The sequence below is a fragment of the Homarus americanus genome, unplaced genomic scaffold (assembly GCF_018991925.1).
Source record: "Homarus americanus isolate GMGI-L3 unplaced genomic scaffold, GMGI_Hamer_2.0 scaffold42650, whole genome shotgun sequence".
NCBI classification, from domain to species: domain Eukaryota; kingdom Metazoa; phylum Arthropoda; class Malacostraca; order Decapoda; family Nephropidae; genus Homarus; species Homarus americanus.
This window is the reverse complement of record NW_024736062.1, coordinates 17,716-28,298: the sequence shown is the minus strand read 5'-3', so window position 1 is coordinate 28,298 and position 10,583 is coordinate 17,716. Positions and strand designations below refer to the sequence as shown.

The 10,583-nt window shown below is 46.0% G+C and overlaps 1 protein-coding gene across 1 annotated transcript; it reads left to right on the top strand.

The window, feature by feature from the left end:
* Positions 1–695: 695 nt before the first annotated feature.
* Positions 696–3,876, top strand: LOC121871652 (the record flags this gene model as incomplete). The annotated part of the gene is made up of 3 exons (XM_042374062.1): positions 696–876; positions 1,126–1,317; positions 1,726–3,876. Coding segments are annotated over exons 1-3 (2,524 nt in total), but the record flags the coding sequence as incomplete, so codon positions are not given.
* Between the last annotated feature and the right edge of the window lie 6,707 nt (positions 3,877–10,583).

The following is a 10,583-nucleotide window of genomic DNA, read 5'->3' as shown; positions in this document are numbered from 1 at the left end:
CAGAAAAGGACCTAGAACTGGCTAGGATTAATGCTTCAAGTAGACCAGCATCCTCTGGCCCTATACAGGACAATGTGGTAAAACCCAGCTTGCCTGTGTACCGTGAAGGAGAAGACATCGCCTCCTACCTTGTTAGGTTTGAGCGGGTAGCTGAGCTGCTTGGTGTAGCCCCAGATAGCTATGCTGTAAGGTTGGGTAGCCTACTGAGTGGTAAGCCGGTAGAAATTTACACTTCCTTGTCTGCCGACATCACCCGAGATTACTTCTTGTTGAAGCAAGCTCTCTTGCGAGGATTTTGCAAGACTTCTGACGGTTATCGTGCTGATTTCCGCAGAACGAAGATTAGAGCAGGAGAAACGTACCAGCAGTTTTCGATTCACCTGGGTCGTTTATTTCAACAATGGCTGGAGACATCAGGGGTTGAAGAAACCTTTAAGTCTCTCTCTAACTTCATGATATTAGATCAGTTTTTGTCTTCTCTACCTCCAGACTTGAGAATTTTCATCAAAGAACACCAGCCAGCGACGCTTGGAGAAGCGGTGCATCTTGCCGACAACTGGGCGTCTGCTCGCAACGCCTACCCCAAGTCTTCCCCTCCTGTGGTGAAGATAGCGAAGCCTCCGACGTCCAAGGAACCTTCCCCAGGAGTAGAGGGGAAAAGCTCACCAGCCGTGCGGTGCCACAACTGCGGAGAAATGGGGCACATTCGTTCTCGGTGTCCCAAGAATCCACGCGCCTTCAAGTCTACGGGCATTCGTCCGCCCAGCTTCGAGGTCGGGTTCTGTTTCGAAGACCGAAGCTGTCCCAGCTACTGTGTCAGCGGAACTATAAATGGGTCATGGGCATCTACGATCATCAGGGACACCGGTTGCTCATGTATTGTTGTCTCTGAGGAAGCCCTGCCTGATGCTGATCTCTCCAGCTGCTCGAAGGTTAGTGTCACCGATTATTTGGGTCGCGTTGACCAGTTCCCTGTTGTTAGGTGCTACCTGCGTTGCCCCTATTTTACTGGTTGGTCTAATGTGGTAAGAGCTCCCATTAAATTTGCCAGTGTTCTCATTGGTAATGTTCCCGGTGTTCGTGACCCTAACGACCCGGAACCTTTAAAACTCTCCTCACCACCAGTCTCCTCAGCGCTAGTCTCTTCGCCACCTGCTGACGTCGCCTCGCCACCCTCGCATGCCACCTCCCCTCCAGCAAAGATCCTAGCTGTGGAGACACGGTCGGCGAAGGTGAAGCGCCTGCATCCCCTGGTTCTGCCGAAATTGCAGCCGCTGACTGTGACTCCCAAGGAATTTGCCAAGCTTCAAGACTCGTGTACCACTCTGAAGCGGGTAAGGGAGAAGGTAACTTCCGGGGAGGAGGATCAGGCTAGAGATGGGTCTGTATTCAAGTTCGCTCGTGTTAACGGTCTGTTACTTCGATCGTGTGTGTCATCCAAGCAACCAGCCAAAGTAGGTCAGTTTTTCCTTGTTGTTCCGGCTGATTGTCGTAACATCATTCTCACTGTAGCTCACGAGAGCCCCCTAGCAGGGCACTTCTCTCATAGAAAGACATTTATGAAGATTTCTGATCAATTTTACTGGCCAGGAATGGGAGCGGATATTAGGGCCTTTTGTAGGAGTTGTGATCGGTGTCAGCGTATGTCCGCCAAAGGTAGAGTCCGTCCTGTTCCTCTTAAACCCTTACCCATTATTACTGAACCATTTTCTCGGGTTGCCATAGATTTGGTTGGACCACTTTCACCCCCTTCCTCTGCGGGGCACAGGTATGTACTCACGTTAATTGATTTCGCCACCGGGTTTCCAGAAGCCTTGCCCTTGAAGGAAATTGATTCTATTTCTGTGGCCGAAGCATTGCTTGTGATCTTCTCTCGCGTAGGCATACCACGGGAAATTCTGTCAGATAGGGGGACTCAGTTTACCTCTCAGTTGATGGCGGAGCTTCACAAGTTGCTGGGAGTTAAGCCGTTATTTACCACCCCTTTTCACCCTAGTGGTAATGGACGAATTGAGAGAATGCATGGACCCCTGAAAGCGTCGCTGCGGAAATTGTGTGCCGACAAACCCAGAGAGTGGCACCGGTATCTTGTCCCCACGTTATTTGCGCTGAGAGAAATTCCTAGCGACCGGACCGGGTTCTCGGCGTTCGAGTTATTATACGGCCGAGCCGTGAGAGGCCCGCTCTCGGTGTTAAGAGATCTGTGGGAGGACACCAGTATAGAAGACGACGAGCGGACTCACTACCAGTATGTCCTTGAATTACGGGACAAACTTTCACAGTGTGCCAAGATCGCCGCGCAGAATGCTGACATTAGTAACACCAAATATAAGGCCTATTTCGACGTCAAATCACAAGATCGTCAATTTATTCCGGGGGATGAAGTGTTAGTGCTCTTGCCTGATAAGAAGAGCAAGTTGCTTGTTTCCTGGAATGGGCCTTACAAAGTCCTAGAGAAGCGGAGTAGGGTAAATTACGTCATTGACGAACCAAAGGGGCCCAAGTTATATCATGCTAATTTATTAAAGAAATACCATCGCAGGGCCCACCTTAACTTTGCTCATGTCCTAGATAACGATTCTAAGCTAGAGTCAGTCGAGGCACTACCCTGCGAGAAGTCGGGAATAATTCCGGCACCAGACTCGGATGATCTCGGTTGCCAGCTACCGATAACTCCAGATGGCATAGTAGAATCCCCTTCGACTGACGATGGGCCCGCACTTAAACCTGGATTGGAGAGGAACCAACGTGCTGACATTGAGGACTTGATTGCTAACTTTGAGGATGTATTCTCAAACGTCCCGGGATGCACATCCACTGTACACCATGACATCCTCCTCACAACCACTCAGCGTGTGCAGGCCAAAGTTTATCCTGTCCCTATTCATCTCCGGAGTTATTTTGAAGAAGAGGTCGACCGTCTACTTGAGCAGGGAATCATCCAATTGTCATCGTCCCCTCACTGCTCTCCGGTGGTTATGGTGCGTAAGCAGGATGGTACTTTTAGGATGGCCATTGACTACAGGGCGTTAAATGCGGTAACTGTCTTTCATGCCGAGCCCGCATGTTCTATGGAGGAAGACTTGCACAAGTTCTCAGGGGCGAAGTACTTCTCGGAGTTGGATCTATGTAAAGCTTACTACCAGGTACCCTTAACTGAACGCGCAAAACCACTAACTGCATTTCCTACTCGTAGAGGATTGATGGAATTCTGCCGACTTCCATTCGGGCTGGTGACTGCCTGTGCCACGTACATCAGGCTGATGCGCCTCGTTCTTGCCGGTTTGCCTAGAGTTTCTTTTTATTTTGACAACATTTTCATATATTCCTCAGATTGGCAAGAACATCTTGGCGACGTTAAAGCTGTCTTGGAGAGGTTAAGGGGACATACTTTGACGATAAAGCCATCTAAGTGCCGCTTTGGATTTGAGTCTATTCATTATCTTGGATTCGTGCTAGATGGTCGGCATCTTCGTCCCCAACCTGAGAAAATACAAGCCCTTTGTGAGGTGTGTCCTCCTACAACTAAGAAACTCCTCCGTAGTTTTCTCGGTATGATCTCTTTTTATAAAGCTTTCATTCCCCAGGCATCTGAGTATACCGGACCCTTATCTGACCTGCTAAGGAAAGGCCACCGGGAGCCTCTTGTCTGGAACGACGACCTGCTGGCCAGATTTAATCGTCTCAAGAATTCGCTATCCACGCAGCCCATCCTCAAACTGCCTGATCAACACTTAACCTTCGTTCTTAGGACGGACGCCTCCAGTCATGGCCTAGGAGCCGTCCTCCTCCAATATGTTCGGGCATGTCCTCACCCAGTGGCCTATGCCAGTAGGAAGTTACTAGATAGGGAGAGGAGGTACTCCACCATTGAACGTGAGTGTCTAGCCATTCTGTTTGGGGTTTTGAAATTTGATTATTACCTGAGAGGAAAAGAATTTATCCTTGAGGTAGACCACAAACCCTTGTTGTATTTAAATACATTCAAGGGGGCAAATGACAGATTGTTACGGTGGGCTTTAAGTCTGCAGGGGTATAGGTTTCGGGTGGTCCACGTCGCCGGAAAGGACAACCTTGGAGCAGACCTTTTGAGCAGATCCACTGTATAGCATTTGTTGTAAGATGATTATGCTTTGTGTACTAATCTTAAGTTTTAATCTACCTTACAGTAGATTTTTGTTGGGGGAGCAGTGTAAGGGCAGAAACGATCCTCCGGCTAGTTACCGCTGCTAACTAGCTCGTTTGCTGGTGCAGACGACACTTGGGGTGGTTGGACGGAGGTGATTACGGCAGCAACCCTCTCCGCCGCGGGCAGATTCAACCCAGCCGCCATACCGTCAGTATCTAGCTACCCTGCTGTCCGTCAAATTCTGGCTGTGATCTCATCATAGGTCCTGGACTCGTGGGCTGTGTTCCCAGACCTTCACCTATCAACTGCCAACTCTCTGGTCATCTACCACTACCGCATACCACGACCATCAGTTCGTCACATTCCGTCGGTGCCCCGGTGTTCTCCTGCCTTTTCAAGACGTTGCTGAGTGTGGAGTGAATGGACGCTTCCCTGCCCTGAGTGTGCATCACCGCGTTCCAGAACCTTCCCCCAGGGCCACTGCCGTAGGAAATATTTGTTCATTGTTGATTCCATTAATTGCTGACTCCCCTTTATTGTTCGATTCTATCAATTGTTGACTCCATTTAATTGTTTGATTCCATTAATTGCTGACTCCCCTTTACTGTTCGATTCTATCAATTGTTGACTCCATTTAATTGTTTGAATCCATTAATTGTTGACTCCCATTATTTGTTTGATTCCTTTAATTGTTGCTTCCATTAATTGTTTGACTCCCGTAATTATTTGATGATTGTTGAGTGGTGTCAGAGTTTTGTGATATATTTTTATAGTAAAGAGATGCCAATCTCTAACGGTTGTTTGTTATTCCTCGGAAAACCATGGTCCTTGACTTTCCTATATTAAGATCCTGATTAGCCTGGTAAGGGATTTCTATCCCTAAGTCCCAGGCCTTTACATCAGGGGACTTTCTTATACTCGAGCAGTGGGCTTTGTTATGCTCGATCAGGGGACTTTTTTGTACTCGATCAGGAGGCTTTGTTATACTCGATCATGGGACTTTGCTATACTCGACCAGGGGACTTTGTTATACTCGATCAGGGGAATTTGTTATACTCGACCACGGGACTTTTGTATACTTGACCAATGGACTTTGTTTTACTCGATGAGGGGCCTTTGTTATACTTGACCAGGGGCCTTTGTTATACTCGATTAGAAAGCTTTGTTATACTCGACCAGGGGACTTTTTTATACTCCACCATGGACTTTGTTATACTCGATCAGGGGATATGTTTTACTCGATCAGGGGACTTTGTTATACTCGGTTCAGGGGATTTTGTTGTATTTGTCTAGTGGGCTTTGTTATAATAGGATGAGGGGACTTTGTTATACTCGATCAGGGGACTTTGTCTTACTCGATCAGGGTCCTTTGTTATACTCGACCAGGGGACTTTGTTGTAATCGATCAGGGGACTTTGTTATGCTCGATCTGGGAACGTTGTTATACTAGGCCAGGAGACCTTGTTATACTCGAACAGGGGATATGTTATACTCGATCAGGGGACTTTGTTATACTGGATCCGGGGGCTTTGTTATACTCGATCAGTGGACTTTGTTATACTCGATCAGGGGACTTTGTTATACTCGATCAGGGGACTTTGTTATACTCGTCCAGGGGGCTTTGTTATACTCGATCAGGGGACTTTGTTATACTCGATCAGGAGACTTTGTTATACTCGATAAGTTTAATTTGTTATACTCGATCAGGGGACTTTTGTTATACTCGATCAGAAGACTTTCTTATACTCGCCCAGAGGACTTTGTTATACTCGACCAGGGGCCTTTGTTATACTCGATTAGAAACTTTATTATACTCGACCAGAAAACTTTGTTATACTTGATGAAGGGACTTTTGTTATACTCGATCAGGGGACTTTGTTATACTCGACCAGGGGCCTTTGTTATACTCTATCACCGGACTTTGTTATACTCGATAAGGTAACTTTGTTATACTCGATAAGGGGAATTTGTTAGACTCGAACAGGGGACTTAGTTATACTCGACCAGGGGACTTTGTTATACTCGATTAGGCGGCTTTGTTAAACTCGATCGGGGGCCTTTGTTATACTAGATCAGTGGACTCTGTTATACTCGATGAGGGGCTTTTTTGGACTCGATCAGGGGCCTTTGTTTTACTCGATCAGGGGATTTTGTTATACTCGATCAGGGGACTTTCTTATACTTGAGCAGGGGGCTGTGTTAAACTCGATCAGGGGACTTTGTTATACTCGATGAGTAGGCTTTGTTATACTCGATCAGGTGACTTTGCCTTACTCGACCAGGGGACTTTGTTATACCCGACTTAAGGACTTTTTTATACTTGACCAATGGACTTTGTTATACTCGATGAGGGGCCTTTGTTATACTCGATGAGGGGCCTTATTTATACTAGATCAGGGGACTTTGTTATACTCGATTAGGGGCCTTTTTTAGACTCGATTACGGGTCTTTGTTATACTCAATCAGGGGACTTTGTTATACTCGATCAGGGGACTCACTTATACTCAAGCAGTGGGCTTTGTTATACTCGATCAGGGGACTTTGTTATACTCGCTCAGGAGGCTTTGTTATACTCGATCAGGAGACTTTGTTATCCTCTATGAGGAGGCTTTGTTATACTCTATGAGGGGCCTTTGTTATACTTGACCAGGGGCCTTTGTTATACTTGACCAGGGGCCTTTTTATACTCGATTAGAAAGCTTTGTTATACTCGACCAGGGGACTTTGTTATACTCCACCAGGGACTTTGTTATTGTCGATCAGGGGATATGTTATACTCGATCAGGGGACTTTGTTATACTCGGTTCAGGGGACTTTGTTATACTCGTCTAGTGGGATTTGTTATGCTAGGATCAGGGGACTTCGTTATACTCGAACAGGGGACTTTGTCTTACTCGATCAGGGCCCTTTGCTATACTCGACCAGGGGACTTTGTTGTAATCGATCAGGGGACTTTGTTATGCTCGATCTGGGGACTTTGTTATACTGGGCCAGGAGACATTGTTATACTCGATTAGGGGACTTTGTTATACTCGATCAGGGGATATGTTTTACTCGATCAGGGGACTTTGTTATACTCGGTTCAGGGGACTTTGTTGTATTTGTCTAGTGGGCTTTGTTATACTAGGATGAGGGGACTTTGTTATACTCGATCAGGGGACTTTGTTCTACCCGGTTCAGGGGACTTTGTTATACTCGTCTAGTGGGCTTTGTTATACTAGGATCAGGGGACTTCGTTTTACTCGAACAGGGGACTTTGTCTTACTCGATCAGTGCCTTTTGTTATACTCGACCAGGGGACTTTGTTGTAATCGATCAGGGGACTTTGTTATGCTCGATCTGGGTACTTTGTTATAGTGGGCCAGGAGACTTTGTTATACTCGATGAGGGGACTTTGTTATACTCGCTCAGGAGGCTTTGTTATACTCGATCAGGGGACTTTCTTATACTCGCGCAGGGGGCTTTGTTATACTCGATCAGGGGACTTTGTTATACTCGATCAGGAGGCTTTGTTATACTCTATCAGGGGACTTTGCTATACTCGACCAGGGGACTTTGGTATACTCGATCAGGAGACTTTGTTATGCTCGATCTGGGGACAATTTTATACTCGACCAGAGTACTTTGTTATAATCGATCAATGGGATATGTTATACCCGATCAGGGGACTTTGTTATACTCAATAAGAGGACTTTGTTATACTCGATCAGGGCACTTTGTTATACTCAATCAGGAGACTTAGTTTTACTCGATTAGGTGCCTTTGTTATACTCAATGAGGGGGCTTTCTTATACTCGACCAGGGGACTTTGTTATACTCGATCAGGGAACTTTGTTTTACTCGACCAGGGGACTTTTTTATAATTAATCAGGGGACTTGTCATACTCGATCAGTGGACTTTCCTATATTTGACCAATGGACTTTGCTATACTCAATGAGGGGCTTTTGTTATACTCGAGCAGGGGACTTTGTTATACTCGATCAGGGGACTTTTTTATACTCGACCACAGGACTTTGTTATATAAATATCAGGGGACTTTGTTATTCTCGACCAGGGGACTTTGTTATACTCGACCAGAGGCCTTTGTTATACTCGGTCAGGGGACTTTGTTATAATCGATCAGGGGACTTTGTTATGCTCGATCTGGGGACTTTGTTATACTGGGCCAGGAGACTTTGTTATACTCGATGAGGGGATGTGTTATACTCCATCATGGGGACTTTGTTATACTGGACCAGGGGACTTTGTTATACTCGATCAGGGGACTTTGTTATTCTCGATCAGGGGACTTTGTTATACTCGTCCAGTGGGCTTTGTTATACTCGATCAGGGGACTTTGTTATACTCGATCAGGGGACTTTGTCTTACTCGATCAGGGCCCTTTGCTATACTCGACCATGGGACATTGTTATACACGACCATGGGACTTTGTTATTCTCGAAAAGGCGGCTTTGTTATACTCAATCAGGGGACTTTGTTATACTCGATGAGGGGCCTTTGTTATACTCGATCAGGGGCCTTTGTTATACTAGATGAGGGACTTTGTTATACTCGGTTAGGGTCCTTTTTAGACTCGGTCACGGACCTTTGTTATACTCAATCAGGGGACTTTGTTATACTCGATCAGGGGACTTTCTTATACTCGAGCAGTGGGCTTTGTTATACTCGATCAGGGGACTTTGTTATACTCGATCAGGAGGCTTTGTTATACTCGATCATGGGACTTTGCTATACTCGACCAGGGGACTTTGTTATACTCGATTAGAAAACTTTGTTATACTCGACCAGGGGACTTTGTTATACTCCACCAGGGACTTTGTTATAGTCGATCAGGGGATATGTTATAATCGATCAGGGGACTTTGTTATACTCGGTTCAGGGGACTTTGTTATACTCGTCTAGTGGGCTTTGTTATACTAGGATCAGGGGACTTCGTTATACTCGAACAGGGGACTTTGTCTTACTCGATGAGGGCCCTTTGTTATACTCGACCAGGGGACTTTGTTGTAATCGATCAGGGGACTTTGTTATGCTCGATCTGGGGACTTTGTTATACTGGGCCATGAGACTTTGTTATACTCGATCAGGCGACTTTGTTATACTCGCTCAGGAGGCTTTGTTATACTCGATCAGGGGACTTTCTTATACTCGCGCAGGGGGCTTTGTTATACTCGATCAGGGGACTTTGTTATTCTCGATCAGGAGGCTTTGTTATACTCGATCATGGGACTTTGCTATACTCGACCAGGGGACTTTGTTATACTCGATCAGGGGAATTTGTTATACTCGACCACGGGACTTTTTTATACATGACCAATGAGCTTTGTTATACTCGATGAGGGGCCTTTGTTATACCTGACCAGGGGCCTTTGTTACACTTGACCAGGGGCCTTTGTTATACTCGATGAAAAAACTTTGTTATACTCGACCAGGGGACTTTGTTATACTCCACCAGGGACTTTGTTATAGTCGATCAGGGGATAAGTTATACTCGATCAGGGGACTTTGTTATACTCGGTTCAGGGGACTTTGTTATACTCGTCTAGTGGGCTTTGTTATACTAGGATCAGGGGACTTCGTTATACTCGAACAGGGGACTTTGTCTTACTCGATGAGGGCCCTTTGTTATACTCGACCAGGGGACTTTGTTGTAATCGATCAGGGGACTTTGTTATGCTCGATCTGGGGACTTTGTTATACTGGGCCAGGAGACTTTGTTATACTCGATCAGGCGACTTTGTTATACTCGCTCAGGAGGCTTTGTTATACTCGATCAGGGGACTTTCTTATACTCGCGCAGGGGGCTTTGTTATACTCGATCAGGGGACTTTGTTATACTCGATCAGGAGGCTTTGTTATACTCGATCATGGGACTTTGCTATACTCGACCAGGGGACTTTGTTATACTCGATCAGGGGAATTTGTTATACTCGACCACGGGACTTTTTTATACTTGACCAATGAGCTTTGTTATAGTCGATGAGGGGCCTTTGTTATACCTGACCAGGGGCCTTTGTTACACTTGACCAGGGGCCTTTGTTATACTCGATGAAAAAACTTTGTTATACTCGACCAGGGGACTTTGTTATACTCCACCAGGGACTTTGTTATAGTCGATCAGGGGATATGTTATACTCAATCAGGGGACTTTGTTATACTCGATGAGGGGCCTTTGTTATACTCGATCAGGGGTCTTTGTTATACTAGATGAGGGACTTTGTTATACTCGGTTAGGGGCGTTTTTAGACTCGGTCACGGACCTTTGTTATACTCAATCAGGGGACTTTGTTATACTCGATCAGGGGACTTTCTTATACTCGAGCAGTGGGCTTTGTTATACTCGATCAGAGGACTTTGTTATACTCGATCAGGAGGCTTTCTTATACTCGATCATGGGACTTTGCTATACTCGACCAGGGGACTTTGTTATACTCGATTAGAAAACTTTGTTAT